At 38.9% G+C, this 27,210-nt stretch overlaps 1 protein-coding gene across 1 annotated transcript in view; it reads right to left on the reverse strand.

Annotated features, from left to right (window-relative positions):
• Nucleotides 1-24,824, reverse strand: part of CAPZA2 (capping actin protein of muscle Z-line subunit alpha 2) — a 32,444-nt gene extending 7,620 nt beyond the window's left edge. Inside the window, exons 1-7 of the mRNA XM_075147320.1 lie at nt 24,702-24,824; nt 8,220-8,283; nt 6,151-6,202; nt 5,384-5,447; nt 4,671-4,877; nt 3,406-3,485; nt 492-570 (exon numbers count right to left, since the gene is read on the reverse strand). Coding sequence (XP_075003421.1) covers nt 492-570; nt 3,406-3,485; nt 4,671-4,877; nt 5,384-5,447; nt 6,151-6,202; nt 8,220-8,283; nt 24,702-24,740 — 585 coding nt within the window. The 5' untranslated portion in view covers nt 24,741-24,824. The remainder of the gene's footprint in view (nt 1-491; nt 571-3,405; nt 3,486-4,670; nt 4,878-5,383; nt 5,448-6,150; nt 6,203-8,219; nt 8,284-24,701) is intronic.
• Nucleotides 24,825-27,210: the final 2,386 nt, after the last annotated feature.

Raw genomic sequence — 27,210 nt, forward strand, 5'->3', positions numbered from 1 at the left:
TATCTCCTTTCTGAATGCTCTAAAGCCAACAGGAAGGGCAAATTCTGAATGAAGGAGAGCCGGATTCAAAAATTTCAGATGGTGGAATGACTGAAACCAAAGGTTCCCACCTTTCTGAACAATGGGGTGGGTAACATGAAAAAAAACTGCTATTATTATTAGTTAAAAAGAAAAAAACTTCAGAAAGGGCCTACCCTCAGGATAGGCTTGTGCCACCATGAATTCACGAAACAGGAAACCGAAGAGCTATATGCCTAGCTGAGGTGAATATACCTTCTGAAGTCTTCTGAATCATTACATTAAACACATTTTGTGTTTGTAAGGATTAGGTAAATATGCAGTTAAGATGCTTAACACTTAACTGAATGGGCATCTCTGCTTTGCTTATTGGGCCCCCAAATTCTCTTAGAATACTTAATACACTGCCCTGAGTCTCCCTTGATAATAACTGGAGACGTTACTGATCAGGGCACAGTTTGAGATAAGCATACCTGAATTTTCAAGATGCCAGCCACTTGAGTGGTTGAAGGGGTGATTGTAAACTTCCATTCTGACCTCCAACGGCCATTCCTTTAAAAAAAAAAATAGAAATCAGATGTCACCCCACTGGGCCACTGGTTAAGAAAAAAAAACAAACACCAACATACAACTGATAGTCAAAAGAAAACAGAGAATGAAATATGCTGTGCAACTACACATGCACAAAATCTTCCCCTTAAGATTCAGCCCCATAACCAGCTGAGAAGAGAACAGTTTCCCAAAATATTTACCCTCGGTTTTGGATGTGGACCAAGGAGACTTATTAGTAAGAACCTTTTAATGATAGGACTTAACTTCGAAAATACCTAAAGCCTCCAATGTTCTTTTCTTCCTTTATTATTAATTAGGTATATATTGTCAATATTTTGTTTCCGGGACCTGGATGACTTGCTAGATCAGCTGAAGTCATACTTCACATCAGGCTATGAGAAACTTGAATGGAAGGAACATTAAAATAGCAAGACTTTCCGCTATGCCGAACTGTAACTAGGCCTTTCGGCTCTTCTAGCATTTCTGTTCCAGGACAACTATTTCCTTCCAGTTTCCTTCCACAAATTCAATATCCTTGCCAAATTCCTTAAAGGGAGTTTCAAACATCTGGAAAACAGTATGGGAAGACTGTAGTTTCACCTGATTTCTTTCCTGTAGACTAGACATTTTCTTTTTTAGTTATGAGGTTAGTGGATTAGAAGGTTAGTACATTAGAGCTATATTAAGAATGCACTGCAGCTGTATCTTGGTTTCTCCTTTGCACTTAAAGAAGGAAAGAAAGTTGATACTCTGAGTTCCAATCCTACTAATGTTAGGTGTAGATTCCAATGCATTCAACAAGGGGAGAGAAAGAGATAGAGACTTTAAGATTAACACCTACTAATGGATCTACATTGACACATCTTAGATGCTAACAACGTTAGCTCAATTATAAAGCCACTGTTTATTATTTCAGATGATATCCAAATTATAGATTATCACTGAAAAGTCAGACTAAGACAATTCAGAAGCTTGTTGGCACCTCTAAGAAAACCAAAAGAGTGACCCAACTCAGTGACACTAATATTACTGGTAGCCTTAAGACCGACCCATTAGTTATAAGAACACGCTGAACTACATTTTAGGTACAATATTAGTTTTTAGATGCATGGGATTCAATGACTAGCTAACAGATTTGTCTGCTTCTTAGTCACTTTGTGGTCCTTGAAGTTAAGATGACCACAATGTTTCCGCTCTGGGATACCTTTTTTGTCCTTAAGATGCTATTCCAAGAGAAGAGTTCAAGTTCAGAAGGATCCTTCTGTAGGAAATGCTCTAAGTTAAAAACAGCGTGTCATTACTTTATTTACCTCTGCTGACTTAAGATGTTTTGTAAGAGATTAACTGTCCTTCCTTTTCCTTCATATTCTTTAATAAACCATCTACCCTACTATGCTGATAGTATTTCAGAAATTCATAGAAGACTTTTCTTTGGCATGTATTGGTTTTCTATCATCCAACAAACTTGCTTTCACGGTAGGCTGCCAGCCTTCCAAATGCCTAAAAGCTGGGATACTTTGAGAATAAATACTGGCTGTGGCTTCGGTTGAACATCCAGACATGCAGTTGGATAACTGAGGAGCCTGGTTAACTTTGAATCTATTCCTCCATCCCCAAATCCCTCAAACCAATATGCATTTATTACAACTTGCCAAGAATGAGAATTCGTCTGATTATCCCCCTGTAAAACTTAGAAACATGGTCAATATTTACCCATAGATGTCTGACCATAACTTTATTAAAGAAAACTTTCAAGAAAGATTTTCTCCGTCTATAAAAGGTTGTTGCATATCTGTTCCTCTTCTTCAATATAAAGATTATAATATTAAAGTGATTATTTGGAATACCAAAATTCATTCATACTTCCGAACTAAAAAGAAAATCAGTATTGTTTCAAGTTACTTTTAATATTGATGTAAAACATGCAGACTTAACTAGTCAAGTTTAAGTCAGTAGGAAAAATTATTAACTGTGCAAACTCAATTAAAATCTATGGAACAGTATACTGGGCAAATCATTTAACTGATACAAACACATGCTGAAATTACTATGCATATGTAATATTCACCTTTAGCATCAGAAAACAAAAGTTGCTGCACTTCCATTCATTACCCATGGGATTACTAAATATAATTTCAAGCAGATGCAAAATAGCAAATAAAATAATAATGAAATACATTTCTTCAGACAACTGCATCTATTAGGTATCTTTAGGAGATACTTCCTTAACCCAATTCCAATACTGTGGTATTTATCTCAACTCTGCAGTTTCCTGCAAGGAGCTATCCAAAGTTCACTCCAGACTGTGGAAAACATCTTTCAACCAAGTACAGAAAAAAAAAACCAAGCTGCAGTTTATAAGAGTTCATTTCATCCACCTTTATCTACCTTACCAAAAAATTAATGATTCAAGTCCTACAGTAAATTAATCTTTGGTCACCTTCTTTGTTCGAGACATGCAAACTAGAAGGAGCTGGTTTTATTCTGTCAGTCACAAAGGAAGCAACACAAGCAGAAGCAACTTTATTAGGGAACACAGGCTTGGGTATTGGTGCCGGTGTGATAAACTGAAAGAGTCATAAGGAATTTTATGAAGTTCCCAAAGTTCTGCAAAGGAGATGCAGACATGCAGTCTGCCATTTTACTTACCACAAAGGAAGAGATTTCTACACAGTTTTGGCAGAAAAACTTGGAGTGGGGTGGAGGGAGAAAAAAGTCACATGCAAGATGTGCATGCACCTCCTTCTCTGAACTAAGGATTATCAGTGTAACAGCACTAGTGCAGTTATTCAGTTTGTTGTATTTTACTGTATTTGTATCCATACAGAAACTTACCAAAAATTTTTTGCTTGGAACTGATGGCTCTCTATGCATGCAATAATGGTCTGCTGTCCATCAATTGTTTTACCGTACACCTTAAATAGAAATGGGGAAAAAAAAAAGCAAACAAACCCCCAAAAAACAGAGTTAAAGTTTCAGAAACTGTTTTGCTCAAACTGCTTCGAGATATCTAGTTCTATTATCATTACATAAACTGTAAAATTTAATTTTATAACTGCTATGGTTCTTACATAATATCCAGTACATCAAACATTAAAGTGTATATTACAATGCAGAAAAAAATAAGATTAGAAAATCTGAAGGTCAAGCATCTTAAATGAAATTTTATATACTGCAAACTCATTTTTCTGCAACTACAGGAATTTTAAGCCTATAGCAGTGACTGCTGTGACAATATATATTGCCAGCTGGGTTTCAGATACCAGTTATTCTACAACTAAATGATGATTTAAGCCTTTGCAGACTAGCGAAAAAGTGATTAAAAGGGTGGTTTTGGTTCTGCTTTATCCCCTAAAATCAAATACTACTAAAAATGATCTCAATGAACATGCAATCTGGTTTCCTTTACAGAAGCTGGAACTCATCTGACTGCCTGGGAATCCAATTCAACTTGTTAACTCAGCAACTGATTTTTTTTTTTTTTGCTAGTTAATTTTTCCATCAGGTTAATACAAAGCACAGGACAGCTATCATTAGATCAGTTTGCTGAACTTCAAATAGTCATAGGGCTCCTAACAGCAAGTGAATGCTATTTTGGTCCAGAGTGAGAGGTTTTATTTTAAGAAGCCATCAGAACCCACTGATTCTGGTAAGAATATAGCATTTAGATATATAGGAGATGTGATGAAGAGAAAACAGTTTGTTTTACTGACAGTTTTGTCAGTAAACCAAGCTAAGACAGACATTTGTATCTTGTGGATTTTTTTTTTTTTTTTTAAAGTAACCAGCCAGGTAGCCAGGACCAACAGGATCAACCTGCAGTAGTCTACAGAAGGTCTTAATGCTTTAAGAAATTTAAATAAAAATTCTTCAGAACTGAGAGTTAAGTCTCCACTATGACCTGCAGTAACCACCCACTAGTAATCCAATAGCTGAAATATTAAACTTCTGAAGCTTTCCTTCATTTCCCTGTATGAACCCTTGACAGGACTAAATTCTTTACAGTTGAAACTGCCTATCTTCCTGGTTTACAAAGAGTTACACTTTTATTTTAGATTTCTATCTATAGTGGTAGTGTGGTTATATAATTTAGTACTTACTGTGCAGACACCATTTGGGTAGTGTTCTTTCACATATGCTTTCATTGCTGTTTCAACTGAATTTCTCCAGGATTCTATGGCATTTTCAACTTCGTGGGGTCTAGGATCAGTAGCCTCCTTTCTTAAGTGATCGAATTTAAAAGAAATCTTGTTCTTGGGATCCAAAAATTTTCCATTTCCCAAATCACCATGTTCTGTTATCAAAACCTGTATTATAAAATTTTAGTTGATAACATTTGCTATTGAATAAAGAGAAAAAAAATACCATGCCCAATCTAATTATATCCTACATTTAACTGGAGCTTACTCCTGTGCAAAGACTCACATTTTAAACAAAATATGCATATAGCAAGAGAGGATGAGGCTAACATGACAAACTGATTCAGAAAAAAAATCCTGAATCTTACCCTCTTACTGCAACAAACAATGCAATACAGAAATTTATGTCTTCTAGCACTAAAGATGGAGCAAATTGTTTCTACAGCTTCAAATCAGGTCTGACTGAATTCAGGACAACACTACAGAATGAAATTTCAAGCTCTTTATATGCCCTTAATGATTAGCTTATGGAACTGGTACTATTGGAGGGCCATAATCTCTATATTTTGGCAGGGAAGATACATTTCTTTTAATTTACTTGCCAAAATATGTTCCAATACCAGAACATCTTTAACAGTTTAAGGAACATTGCAAGTATTTCATTGTATTCATACCTGTTCATCGTAACCATCAATTTTTACTGGAGTAAACTGGTCCAAGTTGTACTGTGCAAATGCACTACAAGAGAAAAAAACACCAAAAGCCTGCATAAAGCACAATCTTTTTCCTTAGTAGCTGTAGGAGATTTAAATAACAGCTAATAATCTGGGCAATGATGCATCAAAAAATTATATCAATGCTTCATTATCTAGCAAGCTCAAATTCTTGGAATCACCTTGGTTCATTCAGTGCTCATATTACAGATTCCAACCATCATTACACAATAATTTATGTTCAAAAGTAACCTGATATAGACACACACATAAGCTTTACAGTAACCCGTAGAAACTGGAGGAACAGATAGTTTATATTCCACAGGGATCCAATCTACTAAGCCAGACATCTCCATTCTTACAGATGAAACTAATTTTGGCATAAAATACGGTAGGCGTAATGTTTTGATATATAAGTAGGGTCTAAGGAAGCAATATCTTACAGATGTTCAGTGCCTATAACATAACAAGAAGCAGAAAATGAAATTCAAAAAGGTGGAGACTAGTTCCAAAATCCAGGTCACCCATTTCCAAAACAGTTGCTCTAATCGTTAGGATACACTATAGATCTCTCCTCTGACAAAAATTTAATCTTGATCAAAGATGCACAACACACATAATAGGGTTTTACTTGCCAAGCACACATCTTTTTAAACAAATCACTTACTGACACTTACTGAAAAACATCTTGCTTTTATGCAACTGAGTATGTGGCATCTGGTACTTACTGGGCTGCTCCTTCCCTGAGAAGATTGTCATTATTAAGCAGCAATCGAACATCTGAAAGGAGATATTTACAACGTAAAAGTACAGTTAACTCCGAAACTTGTTTCAATCTCATAATTAATGGCAACACACCGTACAAAACAAAAAACCCAAACCACCCCATACCCCTACAGATTACTAGGTAGGAAATTTAATGTTTCATATTTCATAATTTTGACTGAACAAAACGAGAAGAGTAATACGGAAATGGATGCCTTCCAACACAATCTGGTAAGCAGATATAAGCCATATTCTACAGGCCGTGTGACAGCTCTAGGAATCAGTCAAACTAGTTTTTAGAAAAGTTCTGAATGAGGACTGCATGGGATTCAAATGAGTTCACTTTTAAGATGTAAACTACCAAATCCCTCACATTGTATCGATGGTAGTGGTTACTGTATTTTGACGACACTAATATGGTATGTGTTGCACTTTTTTTTTTTAAGCCTCACCATTTTTGCTCTCATTCCTTAGTGACACTTAGTAGTCAGAGCACAATGTATCATACAAGAAACATGAGAGTATAGAATAAAGTCAATACTCTCCTCACAATGACTTCATATTTACTATGCAGTAAATTGTTATTTATGTACTTGACTTACTGCCTTTATTTACTAGGCACTATTTTAATAACATTTTAATGCATTGATCATAAACTAACTGATCATTAGTCTCACTATAACATTTTAAACTCTCCTAGAGATTCCCAAGATATCATGCAAGTAAAAAAAAAAATCTGGAATATATTCAAAGTATTTTTTCTTTTAAAACAAACAAACAAAAAACAAACCACACAACAAAAACCAAACCAAACACAAAACAACAAAACACCCAAAATGAAAAAAAAACCAACAACCCCACAAACCCAAAAAATCCCACACTAAACCAACCAACCAACATCACAATTTACAGAATTGGAATTTAAAGCTTTCTCTCTCTTTTTTTAAGATGTCAGTATGAATCTCACTGAACACCAGTCGCGCATTTATGATCAAATGTTTTGTTATATGTTTTCAAACATATTATACTCTGTTATTGAGCAGGTAGTTGCAACTATGAACCAGCTTAACAATAAAGTTTATAGCAGTACTGCTGTAAGAAATTGTATTAACCTTCAGGGAGCTCAGTTAATGAGCTGCTCACTAACAGTTCATTTCACAAATGCAGTACAAACTAAGTTTAAATAATAATCAGTTGGTCACAGTTTAACTGAAGAGAACAAGGTACTTCTAAAAACATTACATTATTTAACAAATTTAAGCTCTTTCCAGCCTGACACTAACTAAAAGTTTAGTGCACTAAACCTACTACTTTACTTAAATAGCACCAGAGCTATTTGTAAGCTACAGTTACAAAATGCATGCCTTCTTACATGGTATGTATGCCCATGTATCTTGATGCAAGAAAAACACAACAATTTTTAAAGGAAAATAACATCTTAGGTAAAGTTCAGGCAACAATAGTTGAGCTTCTGAAGTTTCCTTTCAGCTTACCTATACACTCAGTAAAATGAAGCGTGCCCAGAATTTAAGGGTTAAAAAAATGTTTGGAGGAGATTAATATTCTTTCCACAACTGGCATTAAGCAGTAGTCCTTTGTATACTCAAGGTTAAGTATTTGTAATTATACTTTTTCTTTTTTTTAAAGAAAAAGACCATTTTAATTTCAGCTAGTTTAATTTTTTTTGAAAAATGTTAATTGTCTATCAAAGACTCAAAAAAAAAGAGTACATGTGTCTTCTAAACAAAAACCCTAGCAACTGTTAATTCATGACTGATTAAAAACAGAAAGAAAGCTCATTCTCACATCACAAAGAAAAGTGCTGCTTTCTTCCTTCTGCATTTAAACTCCAAGCTGTCTTGTGACTGCAAAGCTTATTATGCCAAGCTACAAAATCAGCTCTTACAGCAAGTGAGCTGCTAAAATGCTACAAGTGAGCTGCTAAAGCTACAAGAAATTCAGGAGAGTAATCAGCAATACAATTTTGGATACAGATGCCTTAAATGAAAGGACAGAGCAGACAGATACTCACCATTGAACACCTCATTGAATTCTCCAGGAGGAGCATGAATTATGAATTTTGCTGCTATACGCACCTTAAATACAAAAACAATTATGTGTTGTATATACTTGTATTCAGACCTATTCAAACCAATCATGCATTTTATAGGTTTAATACCCAGACATGAAATTGAACAACTCCCACTGTTTCATAGATTTGTTTACATTATTTAAACGACTCTGTCTTTGTTAGCAACCCAGAATATAAAGCTCCACTTCTTCAAACAAAATAGAGGAGATTATATGTGATGGAAGCAGAAAGAGAAATTGAGTCACTCATGTTTTGTATTACTGGCAAAAAGAAAAAGATTAATATAACAAATAAGATCAATAACATATTCACAATCTCTTTCAACTTTCAGTCCATGGATGCCTGGGAACCAGCCACATTCCAAGACAGCCAAAAACCATGATGAAGATACATTCAATCTTCAAAGCTTCTCCTCTAATTTTACTACACATCCTATGGTTCTAAACTTTCCAAAAGGCCCACAGCGAGATGGTAATTGATAGATTACATAAGCTTAAAAACACTTGTGTAGATACTAAAGCATGTAATTTCACCTGCATCTACCTTAAGGCCTCTTAATACCACAGTATCAGCAGATAAAGTTTAAAAAAACACCTTGAGAACTTCTTTAATGCACGTCCTCGAGCAATTGCCTTCAGCCACAACTTCTTGCAGACAAAACACAGCATAAGCCAGTACTTCCACTAAAAGTACGTGCACCTGCCCTGGCTTTCTCCCTCCTTCTGCTTGCACAAGCACTTGTACAACTGCACAGTGAGCAAAATTAGAAAGGTTCTTTTTCTTTTTTTAGACCGGTTCCCTGAACTGGTTCACTGCACAGCTGCAGACACATGTGCTTGCAAAAGGAACACAAAAATGCTTTTTTTTGATGTGAAGCAACCTTAAAACTTTTCAGCTGTTACCTTACTTGTAGAATGTCACTCAGCAGACTTGCTTTCATTCATTCTTCTTTCCCCCTTAAACTGTTAAGGGGACCCATTATGAAAATAAATAAATAAATAAATGTTGGTTTCCTGACTTAACCTGACAAGAGTTCCTATCCTTCACACTTTACAGTTATCTAAGTTCAGGAGACGTTCAGAGCTCTCTTGCATCCTTGATATGATGTCACTATTCAAATACACTATACTACCTGAACCACAGTTCCCACTTTTAACACCTTCAGTTATGTTTCTATGGAATAAAGAGCTGGGAGATTCAGTGTCTGCACTCTCTGGGCTTCCTGTTTGAAATTAAGGTGTATGAGAAGCACATACTCCATTAACAAATACCTAAAAATAACCAAAGAATGTTTTACATTTACGCATTTATATACATTTGAAACTACAGAAGAACTGTCTGAGCTTGCTAGAGCTCTTGAACTGACTTGTAAATAGCTTTTATAGTTGAGGGTTGCAATACAGCCAGTGCTCAGGCCCCAGGTACTTGATAGGGCCCAAGTTTCAGATAACAGTCTCCAGGAGAGATGGTTCAAACTTAGAGTGCCCTGAGAGAGCGCTTAGTTGCCTCATTAGCAGTGTTCAAACCTCGATGAGATTCCAAATCACTAGCCCAGGCAGCTTTCTGCTCACTAACAGTCAGCACACAGCCACTTGGAGCTGGCTAATAGAAATGGAAAGGCTGTCAGTTCCCAACTTTCTAAACTGAATGCTACATTTTGGATTGCAGACAGCCTTTATCTGCTGCCTCAAATACCTAAATCAGAACTCCTCTTCCCATGTAAACATAAATTTGCATTATACCAAGACAAATGCCACAGGGTTTACTCTTTTCAAAAGAGACAGAGAGGCAAGAGCATCTTCTTCTATTGCAGCTTATTAAAGCACTTGCCCAGATAAGAAGAAAGTGTGATTTAGATTGTCTCCTTTGACCCAAAGGAATGTAAACTCACATGCATTAGCCAGAGATTACCCCAACCACCACTGTACACTTTTCCCTGGTCTGTACACTTTTCCCGAGTGAGGACATACTCCATACCTCTCTGCTGATGTCAGGGCACTCTGTACACAGCGTACACAGCTCAATGCTCAATCCAAAGCAATCTAAAGGACATGAAATATAGCTAACTACAGTACTATTAAAGCACTCCTGAAGGAGAAGGGCAAGACAGGCTCCAAGGCTCTATTACCAGGACATTTTATCAAATGACCAATTTGTAACAGAGTCTGGGATCAGAATGGAATTTAGGCCTCACACTTAAGAGCAGGCATTTAGTTGTGCTTTCAGCATGACTATCAGGCTGACTCCCAGCTCAAAGTTACATGATGGGACACCATTTCTTGGTTCTGACTTCAGGATGTGAACAGGGCTGCTTACCCCTGCCAAGGCCGGGTTAGCTCTGGCGCAAGCAGAGAAACAAGACTTGCTTAAATGAGCAAAATTAAGCAAAACTTGGGTGCCCAAACTGCGCTCTGAATGACCATGTGCTTTAAACTGGCAATATCTGTAATGTGAGATATTAAGTGTGTATTAAAACTGGAATGATACCTCATTTTCAGCTGTTTTGGTAATGTAAAACTGGTTTTGCTTCTTTTTTCACTATCAGTAAGAACTATTCTTATCAGTCAGATGAGTTATAGTATGAGTAATATCCATTCAGAAGCATTCAACAGTAACAGATGTTTCCTCATGACAGACCAACCTAAACATTGCTTTTAATGAACATTTTACTAGTAAATTCAATGCCTCAATGAGAATTTTTTCAGTGTCATAATTCATCATAGATGCCACTTTTTATAGGACAGACAAACACAACCATGCTAATTCACAATGAACATCTCATCAAGAAGTATAAAGTATATTCATGCTTACAGAAGCAAAAAAACTAATGTGTCTTAAGAAGATGAGTCTGTCAGCTAAGACACTCTGCATTTTGCTAAGCTGCCTTTGTGAAGTCCATTTAAAACTAATCCACTCTTCTTCAGCAGTTAAACCAAATTAATTTATCTGTGGAGATGAGTATTTGAAAAAGCTGTATTTCCACAACTCATACATACAAGAAGCTGATATAAAATAATTAAATCCAGTAGTCTCACTTAACACATAAGAACTGAAAAGCACTTATGGCTTCTTTATCGCTACCGAGTTTTTCCAAAATAAATGCTTTAAAGGAGGTTTCTCTGTTTTCCAAAACCAGACCAATACTGAAGGATAAGTGAATACACTTTCAGGAGCTCCAATGAGATGAAGATCCCCCTCTTTTGGCAGTAAAAGGCCACTGGCTCAGCTATCACTTGAGGAAGCACAATTTAAACAAAGGGACAGTCCATATAAAATGTGGTGTTTACGGGCAAACAAACAAACAAAAATGCACATATAGCAAGAGGCACATCACTTGTAATATGAAGCGACAGGCAAAAAACTCAACTTAATGTAGTCCAGTTGAGATAGGAAGTTATTTTTGCTGAAAACTGTTTAAGAAAACACTTTAATCAGATGCATTACAGTTGAAATCAACATTGGTTTTTCAATACATTGAGACTTTTAAAAATTGAATAGAACTGATTTGAACAAGTCAAAACAGAAAAAATGTAACACTTTAAAAGTCTAAATGACAAAACCATTTTCGTTCACCTTTTTCATGCACCTTCACACACAGTACAAGAGCCTTATACACATATCAGCAAGTAACAAAAAATTAGGTTACAGTTGAATATTCCTTCAGAAAACTCAAAAGGCAAGACTGAGAAATCACCTGAAGTTTCTCCACTTATTACTCTAGTTACTCCCAAAACACCACCTAAAGTTTAAGACAGTGTTTTATTGATGTAGTTTCCAAGATGAGATTTACAGCCACTGTTTTCAGTTAAATGTCTGCAGAGTGGCTTGCAAGAAACTATAAACTTCAGAGCTCACTAATCCAGAACATCTGATCATCAATGGTTCACAAAAAAGCAGGTCTTGCAAACAACTTTTACCACAAGGTAAAAGCCTATGTAAGGAATTGTACATTTGCTATACTAAATTCCTTGAATGCACAAAACCAATCTAAATATGTTTTCATGAAATGTGACTTCGTGCAACTTTGAGCATTAATTTGGACAAATCATACAGAAGCTGAGAGGAAGTTACCAAAAAAAAAAAAAAAAAGACTTCTGAAACATTGAGAAGGGAAGCATTCCCCATGGCAGGTGTTCTCTTTATCCAATTTTCACATATACACCAGTCATAGTCTCACTCAAATGGATATCAGTAGGTAAGAGCTAGCGAGATTTACTTTCTCAATTCAAGGGAAGCCAAATACTACCCATCACATCAGTTACAAGCTTTTTGGTTTTATAAAATACACTATTTCAGTTAAGGTAAAAATTCAGACTGAGAAGCTTAGCAAAAGAGAAAAGGACAGGTTTGTTGTATGCGATGAGCATGGATATTAGGCATAACAATGCCTAATTCTTCATTCTGCTAGAGATTAAAATAATTGGTCTACCAACAAATGCCTACACTCAGTTACTACAGTATTTGCAGTTTTCAGATTACACAAGCACAGAGGTAGCAATGTACAGAATGGTGTCAGTTATGCTAAATCTGCCTTGCTTTCATACTTCTGCCTTTATCTCACAATCTAATTTCTCTCAAGGCTGACACCCATCAGATAGATAGAGAAATCCTACCTCTCTACCTTTTTCAGTCTGTGACATTCTGAAGTTTGTTTTATTTTAAATAAGTTACACGCAGTGACTTCAAATGCCCCCAAACCACACTTCCTGTTCCTGGCACATCGGAACCGACATTGGTTGAAAAAGCCCGACCTTCTGTGCTGTATGTGCCTATATATGGTCATGAATACGTGCTCGCAGAAGTGCAGGGGCTCCCGCCGCGCCATGCCACTGTGGCTCCACTAAGATATGCTCTTTCCTGATAATCAGCTAGGGTACACCTAACAATAAAAGAGACATTTAAACTTAAGTTAGCTTTTCTCCCCCACCCCCCTTTCCTTTTCCCCTTTTTAACTTAATTGAAATACAGCTGTATTTGCCAGGCACCCTGACAGCTCACTCCTTCAATCAACAGCCACATTGCGCAGGAAAAATGTGCTGGTAAGCAAGATGCTGTGAAACCACATACTTTGCCCTTACTCTTTTCTACACATAACTTATTTCAAGTTCAGCTGTGAACTCCTTGCAGCAGGGAGACCCACCCTTCCTCTACACTCACAACAGGTTAAAGTTTATTGCTCTGGAGCAATAAAAATGAAATAGTGAAGTACATATTAAAAGCTCTTTTTACCTAAAACTGCATGCAAATCTGAAAAGAAAGAAAAAGTGACGGAAGACCTCCACAATACATTTCCACTCAAAGACAACTTTGTTGCTAATCGCAGGGGTAAAAAAGAGCTTCCAGCAGTTACTTTTATCAGTGATTATAGGAAATGTTATAGCAGAAGCAAGGCACTGTATATCATGCATTTATATTCTGGATTCTTGAAAGCACCCTTGCTTCATTACAAAACAAACCAAATCTCCCACTCACAGGAACCTATGTTTGGCAAAAAAAGTAGATGAGACATCGCATTTAGAAGGGAGCTCTTTGGTTCTGCTCTAGGTACAGTAAACAGTCCAGAGAGCCCTATTCCTGGTGTCATGCCTTCTGCCACAGTTCTTCTTGCTAGTTCAGGAAACCTTTCTGCAGGCAACTAAGCAAATGGGTTTGTCTTGACCCACTGAACTCTATTTACAGGCAGCTACAGGGGTTTCTCACAATTAGCCTGTAGTTACATAAAGATTAACACAGTTAAGCTGATTCAAAATTAGATTAAAAAAGTTCCAAATCTCTCAAGAACCTGTAATTCACACTCACAATAACATACAAGTCATTCAGGGATCCTGCTTGTACTACCTGGAGTGATACTGGACAAAAGGCTTGTATAGTTTTATTGAGTTCTGAGTTTGATCCAAACTTGTGTTTTGAGTTCAGCCATTATTTTTCAATATCCAGCTTTACTTTCCAATGAACAACAAAACTGCTTTGACATCTTCTATCAGGCAAGATTAATTTTGCATTGACACATCAAGGAACACAGTCCAAGGTTCAACCATTTGCAAGATACAATGCCTGATGATCTGTCAGTACTGCAAACATCAACATAGTTTGAGTTTGCAAACCCTTCAAAATTTAAAAAAAAAAAAAAGTAACTGGCTTCTCCTTTGGAGAGGTGGATACTTGGTATTACTGGCTCCAATTGCTCATTAAATTCTTAGGTTAGATACTTCCCAGGATGTTACACCAGCAATTACAACACATTTTTTAAAATAAAAAAAGAGCTAGAGGTGTTTCATAAGTGGCATAAACTGACCTAACACCATGCTGCTGCTCCCACCAAAAGGACTAATCTCCCTGCCTCCTCCCAAATAAGCCCTGTGATCCATTTGTACAAACTCATTTGTATCACCAGTGCTCAGCTGTTTATGCGAGCACCCACAGAAGCAAATTGATCCAACTAAAGAACAGCTTTAGAAGGTGGCAAGAACATAGCAACCAATTCACTTACCAAGAGAGCTTTAAATAATTATTGCTTCTTGCTGCTAACAGTTTAGTAAGGTGAATAGGCCTTCAAAGGGCCAGACAAGCACTGAGAACGTGTATGTGAGAAAGGGATTACCCCATGTCAGCAGCAAACCATCTTCTAAGCATCTCATGAAACCTCACCCATACCCATTGATATAATTTCAAATAGTGAAGAAGCATCCCGAAACATGCAGCATCTCACACAAACATGGAGCAAAGACAGTGACTCTGGCAGAGTATATAAAAAGTAGTGTTGCAACTGCCTTCCTACCAAGCTCAACTAAAAAAATGCACTGCAGTATTCAACTCACTACTGCTTCTGGGAGAGCTAAGGAAGAAAACACTGCAAAAATGTGGTTCTGTGGCACAGGAAAGGAGGGGCACATTCCATGCCTATGGCTTTGACTGAACAGATATTTCCTTCATAGTAATGCCTGAAGCTGCATTGTGTCTGTAGAATGTGTGTTTTCCTCAACTATTTTTAATACACAAGTACTTAAGAGTATGTAACAGTACCAGCACTTAATAGTGGCACAAAAAGTAAATCTTACACAGTGTGAGGAATTCTAGCTGCATTCTTTCTACCTGAAGAACTGACTCTGATAATGAGATTTATTTTCACAAAAATAACCATCTTGAAAGGTGCTGACTGTTTCACTGTAGGGCCTTTCAGCAGCAGTGTATCAAAATATTATAAAAGTCTCCATCTTAAAATCACTTTACACACCACATCATATTAAGATGAAGGATTAAAAAAAACCAACCCAAAAGAGGACTTCTGAAAGTCAGAAGTATCAGGTACAGATAGCAAAAAGGAATATGAAAGCAATGTATGTTACTTGAGTAATACACAAGTCTAACGAGAAAAAAAATCAGAGATCATAAATCTCCCCCATGTCATTTTGCAGTTCCTTTTATTACCCCCAACTATATCTAATTGGACACCTTTTTATGTCATGCACTTCCCATATTTTAATTCAGAAACATATTAAAAGAACTGTACTGGTCTCAAATTAGTGAAACAAGTATGTTTTGTTTGTAGACATTAAAGGATTAAGATCAACCTGAAAATTTAGCTTCAGCTATCACTATCAATTACTAAAAGCTCTGAACTGAAAAAATTTGCATGTAATTATAATACAGACAGTAGAATACATTATATTATTTTTCCCCACATCTGTATTTCTCTGAAAGCCTATGTCTTCTCAGTAGTTGACTGGAAAACAAATAAGCCGAGAAAACCACATACATGCAAAAGTGATTCTAAAATTACTGATAGTGCTACATCTCCCAAATTTGTCATACAGAACGTTCTTCCTGCAGCATCTTTACTGCAAGTTTTTATCTTTAATGTAGTAGTCCTTTTTGCAGGTATGTACATGAAAGCTCATAATATGAGCAACCAGGGGTGGGGGGGAGGAGGAGATTAAGAACATTTCAGGTTCACAACTTAGACAAAAGTTGCTTTCAGTAACTTCCAAAGGACTGAGAACAAAAGCAAAGAAAAAAATTAAAAAAAAAAAAAAAGAAAAAGAAAAAGGATGAATAGGAGGTCTGTCCAATAAAGTAGCATTACGTTCCAGTCTCAGGAGACTATACATTGGGTGCTTTAAAATACCAGGATTTCAAACTGTATCATTCTTTGGTACTTCCTACTTCATTGTAGGGTCAAGCCCCACTATATGTAACCAACCCAAGAAACAAAATATTGCTTTGGGAAGCATGCTAGAGGCTAGCACTCCCTTTGATAAATAGAAATCTCATACGATTTGAGAAAGGTCTAACGCAGTCATTGGTCTGATGTAAATATATGAGGACATCATATCCATAAAACCTTTAGAAGCTGAGCAATTGCAAACTTTGCTTATGGATCAGATAAACAACAAATAATAAGCATTAAAAAAATCTCAGAATTTCCTTGTGAGTCATTCATTGAAAACTGAAAAAGTAGTAAAATTTTACATTTATTGAAAAGCAAAAGCACCAACTTTTGTTTGAAGAGTAAAAGGTGTAAGAAATGGCTAAGACTTCACAAATAAAGAAACCGATAGCATCATCTCCCACATACAGAATCAAGATGTTCTGTCAGCCCAACACGCGTGCTCCTCAGTTGCAGCAAGAAGACCTCTCTCTCAGCAGTCTTTACAGAGTGGTATCTACTATAACCTAAAAAGCACTTGGTTCACATTTGCAAAGCATTCTTCCACCACAAAGCCTAAATTTTTAAAGTGATCCTTCCTATTACTCCAAGTTCATTATTTATAATTAAATACTCCAGGGACATCAAGCCTGGATTCAATAGCAGCGGGGAGAGAAAAGGAACAAGATCAGAGCTTGCTCTATGAAAAATGCCTTTAATAAAGTCATAGAATAAGGTGTCACCTAAACTGTATGCTCCCCTCCCCCAATTCCAGTGTCTTAAAATTCTCACTCAAAGTTACCTATTAGTTTGAAAGTTTTAATAACTTCTGTCAAGTTAAGGAAGAATTTGAAATATTTTACATTTCAGAAGCTTTTTACTCAAGGATAAAAAAAAGTAATTTCCATACGCTGAAAAATCTGCTTTCATTTCTGCATGAGCAGTTCAAACTCCTTTACACTGGAAGTCAATATTATACAGCGCTACCTGAGAAAAATACACTAATTCACTAAATAATGTGGCTAGAATTCTTATCCTATTCTTCTTTGGCTGCCAAAATTGTAATCAACCAAACATAGTATTTCACAGCAGAACTGTAGGCTGATGACTGTATTGGTGGGCAATAGAAACCTTATCTGTTATACCACAAATTATTGTCTCCAGTTTCATTACTGGATTTGCCAATAATTTGTTCTATTATTCTTCTCCTTTTTTGGTTCAATTTGTTTCTCTTATCTACTTAAACTATGAGGTTTCCTGGGTAGCAAGCTTCCGCAAGAATTCTACAAGCACACTAGAACAGGGCTTTTGATGGTCCTGAGGTGCCACTGCATTGTAAGTACTCCATGACACGGTAAAAGTCATAATCCACAAAAAGTATCTAATTTCTTCAAGCTACCAATAACAAAGGAATATATGAACCGCAGTTTTAGAAATCACTGATCTTATATTTAGAATAACAGGTTTCATTTGTATTTATCTTCAAGCTTCAGATAATTATTTTTAACTTGTCAAAAATGCAGACAATTTCATTTGGCATAACTTTCTATGGAGGTGCACAGTGAAAAGGAAGCAGCATTGGACACAAGCTGCAACAATTAAATATTAGGAAAAGTTTCTGACCATGGATGTAGTCAAACATCGCAACATGTCACCCAGAGAGCCTGTGCAGTCTCCATCCTTGGCGATATCCAAGGGTATTGATGCATTTTAAAAAAAAAAAAATTCCTAACTATGGTATCTCAGGACGTACATAAAAATCTTAATCTTGGGAGGACTGCTATATTCAGAATTACATGTCAGCCTGAGAAGCACTCCCAACTTCCTCACTCTTATTAAAGAATTTCCTCAAAATGTTATCAAAGTGTAACCATTGAGTTTAACCTCACCTTTGTAAAAACAATTTTTTACACACAACTTCTGTTCATTTCACTTATGGAAAAATGTTAGTTTTCACAGTTTTGATAATGTAGTAAATTAAACAGAAGATATGCTTACACAGTAATTGAGTTATTTCACATGTAAGTATTAAAGGTTTTTCAACCTATTATCAGAACCTGCTACAGCATTTCCAGTTCCATTCAGAATTTAAATATAAACAAGAACCAGAGAGCTCACAAGGTCCTCCTGCTAGACACATTAGCAAAGCTGCACCTTTAAATAGAAAACAAAGTGTACACTGATGAACTACAAAGAAAGAACATTAAGGACACTTGCAAAACTTTAGCTTAAGTTTACCTTACACATTAAAGTACAATTATACCCAGAAAAGGCTATTCAAATCCTGCTTCTACTTCAACACATCCTGCTTCTAATCATCTAGGGTCTACAAGGCTCATTCAGGGCAATTCCAAAAGTCAGAATTTGAGATCCTTCCAAAACGAATGATTTAGAGCACATGTATTGCTTTAATACCTGTAAAAATTTTTTAAAAGTAACAGTTTTTTGTCAAAAAATTCTGCTAATGCTTCCAAAGCAGTTTCAGGGAAAAGGTTTATGTTCGCATTAAGGAAACACCTGAACTTCCTGTATTGGTAGGTTTGTTGTACATGCAAGTGAGATCTGCTGTCAATGTATTATGTTTTAAAGACGAAGTTACACACATGAGAGAATGCATTTTACTGGTACAGACTTTTGATCTCAAAGCACTGACTAAAGAAACAAGTTTTCCTTAAACAATCTGACAAAACTACACTGCAGAGTTTTGTTGGTGTAAGACATCCACTTTTATGACTTAGATTTGTGGGTTTTGACACCTAATTTAAGAAGTTAAAGTTACCCAATGCACCAGGAAATACCTGGAACCAATGCTGGCTCATTTTCACAAATGGTACTACTTCCTCATCAGAAGAGAAGTTTTGCTCTAATTACAGCAAGCTGACCTACTGTTAAACCCCACCTTAGTCAGTATGTCTTCTTGAACAAGTGGAACTACTGAGACATAACCTTACTGAAAGAGGTGTGGTTCCTTTTTTTAAAATCATGTTTGACAATTCCCATATTTCTATGCTCAGCATTTTAAGGAACGGAAGAGCTAATTTTTTGCATTAAAAAAATTGATGTGTTATCCTTTCCTACAAGGATTCTCCCCTTTCCTCCCTGAAGGCATCCTGATTTTCTCAGTCTTTATCTTGGTATCAACACCAGCTATTTAACTCCTGTGCTTTGCAGAGAACAGGATTCACGTTAAAAAAAAAAAAATCTACAGTAAATACATCCCTTTGAGTCACCAAAAATGGACTGCAGAACACTAGTTTTATGATTTAAATAGTTTTAGTCTTGTTTTGCATTTGCACTGTTGTTTGTTAATGAATATTTACATTAGTAAATGCAACTGCAAAATCAGTATCTTCCATTAATCATTGCCTATATTCATGTAGATAAATTGTAGTTTTTATATTTATACTAATATGCTCATTAAAAAGATTTTTGTATATGCTTATTAGTTTGACATAGCTGTAGGTAGGAAAACAATTTCTACAGAAACTGGAATAAAATTAAATTGCAAAAAATGGTTACTAGACTTTAACAAAACTACTTCAAATATGCTGGATAAATAAGTAGGTTTTGCATTGAAAACTTGTTAAGTGACAATGCATTACCCATAGGAAGGGCACAGAAGTGATGACTTTCCATTGCTATCTCCCTTAAGAGTTCGGGGCTTCAAGATTTCCACCTCTCACACCTCATTTTTATTTATAGACTGAAGCAAACATAAACTTATGTTCTTCCACCTATCTAAAAGCTTCTGAACTTTCAGTGACCTACATGTAAAAAGCAACTACAAAACACTGTGTCTCACAAAAGCTGTTTTCAGCACTGGATGCTAAGGCCAGTTACTTTCACTGGCAATGGCTCAACTTCAGATCTTTGGATCTTACACACCATATTTACTACAAATAGTTCTCAGATTTTTTTAAAAAAGCTTTTTCAGATTTATCCTTACACTTACTATTATCACTTTGAAAGATAAGCAAAGCTTCAAAATCTCTTCAAAAATCTCACACTAAAATGTGAATCTAAGGAACAAGACTAGGTTCAAAACCAGTTACGCAATCTTGCATATTGAAATCATGTTTTTTCTGGCAACTGGCTCTTCTCCTTCTTTGATTTTAGAGTTTCTTTACCTGAACTGAAACTCTGTTTTGCCACTGTTCCAATTCATGACCTTTCTGACCTTCATGACCTGCTAAACACTGCAAGTTTTAAATCTGAATTATGTTACAGCTAAATACAGCCATCTTAAACTGACTACTAGATAGCAACAGGAAGGTATAGCCACTAAAAATCCAATTGCTTACTGCCTTTGCAACACTTAAATCTACTGACTATACACGAAGACAGACATGAATCAAAGACCTTTCAGAACTTGTCGTATCACTACATCACTTGATCTTCTATTTACTTACGCTTTCACAGCATTATTAGGAGTCTGGTACAAAAAAAAGTTCTGTTATTTTGTTCACCTTCTTCCCTCCTTGAATTTCAGCAGTTTTGAACAATGTTATAGTTATGTCTCTATTGAAATTACTTACAGAACTATACTACCAACATCATCTGCATCAGCCTTCAATACTACCAGTTCCACATCATGGGAGAGAAGTATATAAAGGAGCAATGTGATTTTTTCCCTGTGAAAATGAATGTTTGTCTGTCTGCCTCTACTCCTATATTTATTTATAGTCCCAACTATATGGGAGAAGGGTGTGCTTTTCAAGTGCTATCCAGCTAATTCTTTTTAGCTAAGTAAAACTGAATGTTTGAGATAATATTTTTATGGAGATAGACAAGCTTTAACTTCAAAAATATTTGCAGTTATCTTTCATAACAAGTGTCAACTGAGACATCAGAAACTAATCAAAACTGAAGAAATTCAGTTCAAGATCTCCATATATATTAAGAACTTGCACTTCTAAATTTCATTCCTGATACAGTATTCATTTAGTGGTGCAGTAGAGGGCAAATCTCTCCACTTAAAAGCACAGTAACTTACACTGCCCCCAAATATTTTATTCTAAACTGAGTATTTGTCTTCTATTTAATCCACTGAGAGTGCACAATCATCTAGATCTTTTAAGCAGTACACATTTTTATTGTAAAATGATAGCACAACTTTAATGTATCAGAATTAAAATCTTAAGGCATTACAAGATCTGCATGGATATTTGCCTCCTTTTCCAAGAGTTCGCAGTGTTACCCATCTTTGCTTTATTAGCCAATAAAATATATGGCCAGGCTTGGAAAATTCCACTCATATAGGACAATCAATTTTATATGGGACTGAAGTGGATGGATAAAGGAATCAATTTAAATTTACAATGGAAGAGTGCTGATTCTATTTATTTATATCGAGGCAGGAGTCTCTAGAAGGTCTGTACCCATTTTGGGAGAAAAGAAAAACTGGAATTAACGGATAGAAGAAAATTCAGAACTTAACTTCATCAGTCACAAAAGCACAGGCAGCGCTTCTCAGATCATACAGAGGCAAGATAAAACTGTCATTGTATCTTAGAATCATAGAATCATCAAGGTTGGAAAAGACCTCTAAGATCATCGAGTCCAACAACAACCCAACACCACCATACCCACTACACCATGTCCCTAAGCACCTCATCTACACGTCTTTTAAATACTTCCAGGGATGGTGACTCAACCACTTCCCTGGGCAGCCTGTTCCAAGGCCTGACCACTCTTTCAGTAAAGAAATTTCTCCTAATGTCCAATCTAAACCTCCCTTGGCGCAACTTGAGGCCATTTCCTCTTGTCCTATCGCTAGTTACTTGGGAGAAGAGACCAACACCCACCTCACTACAACCTCCTTTCAGGTAGTTGTAGAGCGCGATGAGGTCTCCCCTCAGCCTCCTCTTCTCCAGGCTAAACAACCCCAGTTCCCTCAGCCGCTCCTCATAAGGCTTGTGCTCCAGACCCTTCACCACCTTCCTTGTCCTTCTCTGGACACACTCCAGCACCTCCATGTCCTTCTTGTAGTGAGAGGCCCAAAACTGAACACAGGATTCGAGGTGCAGCCTCACCAGTGCCGAGTACAGGGGCACGATCACCTCCCTACTCCTGCTGGCCACACTATTTCTGATACAGGCCAGGATGCTGTTGGCCTTCTTGGCCACCTGGGCACACTGCCGGCTCACGTTCAGCCGGCTGTCAACCAGCACCCCCAGGTCCTTTTCCTCTGGGCAGCTTTCCAGCCACTCTTCCCCAAGCCTGTAGCGTTGCCTGGGGTTGTTGTGGCCGAAGGGCAGGACCTGGCACCTGGCCTTGTTGAACCTCATACAGTTGGCCTCAGCCCATCGATCCAGCCTGTCCAGGTCCCTCTGCAGAGCCTTCCTACCCTCCAGCAGATCAACACTCCCACCCAGCTTGGTGTCATCTGCAAACTCATCCAGATCGTTGATAAAGATATTGAACAGGACCAGCCCCAAAACTGAGCCCTGGGGAACACCGCTCGTGACTGGCCGCCAACTGGATTTAACTCCATTCACCACAACTCTCTGGGCTCGGCCGTCCAGCCAGCTTTTTACCCAGCGAAGAATGTACCTGTCTAAGCCGTGAGCCGCCAGCTTCTCTAGGAGGATGCTGTGGGAGACAGCATTCTTCTACTATTTGACAGAAAAAGAGGCAACGGGCACAAAATTAAACACAGGAGGTGCCATCTGAGCATAAGGAAACACTTTTTTACTGCAAGGGTGACCCAGCACTGGCACAGGTTGCCCAGGGAGGTTGTGGAGTCTCCATCCTTGGAGATTTCCAAAAGTCATCTGCTCACAGTCCCAGGCAGCCTGCTCTAGATGACCCTGCTTGAGCAGGGGGGTTGGACAAAATGACCTCCAGAAGTCCCTTCCAACCTCAACCATTAAGTGATGCCAAGATAACTTGTAATCTAAGTATTTTCAAGTATACTCTCTAAGAACAACGTATTGGATTAGAGTTACTTGTATTTTCTGTAAGGGGCTAAAAGAATTATAGATTACCACATATACTTCTTGATTACATTACTACTTGTACTAACAGAGAGGTAGCATTTGAAGGTGAATTACGTAGAGGAGGGCACAGTCTTAAAGCCTCTTGGAAAAAAGATAGTGAGATTCTGGCGCTATGCATCTCTTAGCATACCAGTGTACCTAGTTCTGTAACGTGGTCCTGTTAACATGCAGAAAATCTGCCTTATTGTAACCACTTAGGCATTTTAGACATCCTTCTTCTAACTTCAAAGAAGTTTGAAACATCGTTTATTGATGTCTCCCACATTTAAGTCATCTCACAGCTTCCACAGCCATGAAAATCTACGTTTTTAAACTCGAAAATTAATAACACCGTATGTTACATAAAGACATGAGCAGTGCACCAGCACCATGTACACAAAACACCACACCCTAGCTCTGAAACAGGCAGCTGCCATGAAGCTGGATCCGACAGAGGAAGACAAGGAGCACTGAACTGAGGTCTTACAAGACACCCTACTCCTTGTGAGATTTTTCTGGAAAAATCTGTCTTAAATCGAAGAAGTTTTCAAGTGCCATAAAAAGAAATTACATGTACATCTCGTTAACACAGACCCTCTCTGCTCCTTGGCCTTACGCTTCTCCAATTGCCGTCTCCTAGTAGGAGGTAAACCAGCCTTCCTCATCCCCGCGCCCCCGCTCCTCTCCCCAGTCTCCCGTATCCCATCTCCTCCCGGAGCCTCCGGGGGTGAACGGGGAGGCGATGGCCACGGCCGGCCCTGTTCTGGGGCCACGGCCGCGGCACAGAGCCCCTCTTTGGGAGGACAGAGCCGGTGCTCCGGAGCAGCGGGCTGGCATGGGCAGGAGGCCTCGGAAACGGGAAGTGAAGGTGGGGGAAGGGGAGGGGAGAGGCCCTCCGCGTCCTTTCTGCCTCTCCCTACCATCCCCCGCTCACCGTTCTCCCCGCCGCACACCGGGCGGGGGCGGCGGCACGCAGCGGCCGTGCCCGATGCCCCGGCGGCAGCCGGCAGAGCGGCCACCGCCTCCACCGGACACCGGGCTCCGCCCCCCACCGGGCCCGCACCGTACAAGGAGCGGCGGGAGATGCGCCGGGGCCGGCACGGCGGCCGGGCCAGCCCTCCCCCCTCGCCTCCCCATCGACCCTCCTCCCGCCCCCCGGCTGACAGGCCCGGCCGCGGGACGACGATGAAAATACGAACCACACGGCGAGAGCCGAGCTCGCCCCGCAGCCTCCCGGCTCAGAGGGCCGGGGGACAAAAGGGCGGCCCGGCTCGGCACAGCACCCCCACCCACCCCTACCTTCTCCTCGTCAGACAGCTGCTCCTCCAAGTCCGCCATCTTCCCGTCTGGCCCCGGCCGCCGCTGCCGCCCCCGTCTCCTCCCGCTCAGGCAGGAAGGGCGGGGCCCCCCCCGCGCCTTGCGCGGCTCGCTGGGGAGGCGGCGTCTCTGCGCATGCGCGCGGCCGGGGGCGGGGGTCCCGCTGTGGGGCGCTCAGCGGGGAGGGGGAGAGGAGCGGCGGGCAGCCGGCGCAGGCGGGCGGGCTGCCGGGTTGTCGGCTTACCGTCCGTGCCTGTGTCCGTGGGGCGCGGGGTGGTCCTTGTCGTGGGGCTGGCTCGGGGGAAGCGGGGGCCTCAGCTGGTGGCTGGGTGTCGCGGCAGAGGAGTCGGGGGGAGCAGGGGGGGCAGGGCCTGCTACTCCCCTCAGGGCGTCTTCGGAATGAACAGTAGGGGTTCCTATCTCTTTTAACAGCAAAACGAGTCATTTAAGTAAGATCACTGGAAATTTGGGCAGGCAGAACTAAAAATTGCCGGGTTTCAGACATCCCCTTAGCAGCATGCTCAATGCAGTTAGCAGATGCGGGTGCTGGGAGCGGCGGAGCTGAGGGTTTGGCGGGGGGCGAGTGCTGGCGGGGTGCTGTGGAGTACCCTGCGGTGTGCTGGAGGAGGTCTTGGAAAGCTCGGTTTGATGCCAGCAACAGAGACTGAGGAAATAGATGTGTGAAATGATTTGTACTGTAGAAGATTGGACATGGAAAAGAAATGTGGTCAATGGGAGGAAACGGGAAAATAAATGAATTGGAAATTTTTTACCACAAGAGTAAGAAAATGTGAAGAGTGTCTTCCAGCGGTGTGACATTGCAGATACACAGAGGGGCATTTGAGATGACGGCTTGCAAGGATTGCCTGAAAGAAGACATAATAGAAGTTTTGAGGAAAGAAAACATTTGTGTAGCTCAAACCATGTGGGTTTGAGGCCTGTGAAATTCTGTATCCTCTTCCAACAGTGACCCAGGGGCAGGTGCCCAGGGAGTGGTGAGAGAACAAGGCAGTACATGTTGGCCTGGGAATGCTTTCTCGCTTCCAGCCAGCCGTGGTGCAGAAGATGGCCATCCTTCTCGGTGACTTTTTTCTAAGGAGGATTGTTGAACTCTTCTTTAAGGGTCAGGTAGACAGTGGAAGTTTTGTTTTCTTCCAGGAGAAAGTCAGACTGGGAAAACAGATAAGCAGGAGAAGCTGCTTTGATAATGATCTGTTCTGGCAACAGTGAGACAGTCGCAGACTCCATTCTGCAGAAGGTGAAAAACTGCAGAGGCCTGAAAAGGAAACCAAAAGAGGAGTCAGATGACCTTTTTGAGAAATCCTTCCTATTCCTTGATCAAAAGTAGAAAGAACATGGGAAATACTGGTGTTGGCCAAGTAGAGTGTTTGGGTTTTGGGGAATACTGGGATAAAGTCGGAATAAAATTGGGTGTCTACAGACTTCATTTCATTAATATGGGTGCCAATTTCCTGGATAATACAAAAGCAAGGGCAGCTGAGAGAACAAAGTAAATATCCACGTTCTAAAAAGGACAACCCTAAAGCATTATGAAGTGAATCCAAATGTTACATTATTTGTAAGGGGTACATCTTTCAGTTTACTGCATATTAATGTTAGGAAACTCAAATATGTAAGTAATTTGGAGCTTGAGAAAGATTATATGATTAGTATAACAAAGTTAGTGGGTAGAGTCTTGTATGATGTCAAAATTCATGGTTAAACCTTGTTCTTCAGGATGGAAAAGGTAGAAATGCTGGTGTATTATGCCAGAGTGGCCATTAGCTGTTTCAAAGTCAGAGAAGTTTCAGAACAATAAGAACTTAATTATTTATAAATTAAAGTTCTAATTCATTAAATGAAATATGGTCTGCCATGGATCCCCTGATCTTGCTAGAGATTAGGTTGAACTTCTTAACGGTCTGTTCCTAATGTGTGGGAAGAAGGTAGTTTTTATCGTTACTTCAAACTGAAGGAAGTATGGTGGAGGAATTATATGTCCAGTGATAACTCTTTGGTAACACTTAAAAAAAATACATTTTCTTAATGTCCAGCACAGTGTACTTCACCCCAGTTATGACGGACAAGGAAAAGCTGATCATTGACTGGAAAATCACAGGTGGCAAGATACATCTAAGTCAGTCATGGTTAGTGGTATGAATGTAGCCAGCTTCTAGCCAAAGGATCTTGTTATGCTATAGAGTTCATCCACATCTGTCTCTCTTGCATGAGTATTTGTACACAATGATTAATGCTGTCACATGCAGTATAGCAAGATATTGCCAATATCTGCAGAATTTTTCAAGGCTATCATTCTAGATGCCCTAACAGGACTGTTGCATGGAAATGAAGGAAAGTGATATTGGACAAGAAATCGTTGCAGTCAAATGGATACGTGGAAATTACAATGGCACCGAAAATCAATGTATGAACAAAGGATGAAAATGAAAAAAAGTCAAAATAATGAATGTACAAGTTGAACAATGTGACT

This window comes from Calonectris borealis, chromosome 1 (genome assembly GCF_964195595.1).
Source record: "Calonectris borealis chromosome 1, bCalBor7.hap1.2, whole genome shotgun sequence".
Taxonomy (NCBI): Eukaryota; Metazoa; Chordata; class Aves; order Procellariiformes; family Procellariidae; genus Calonectris; species Calonectris borealis.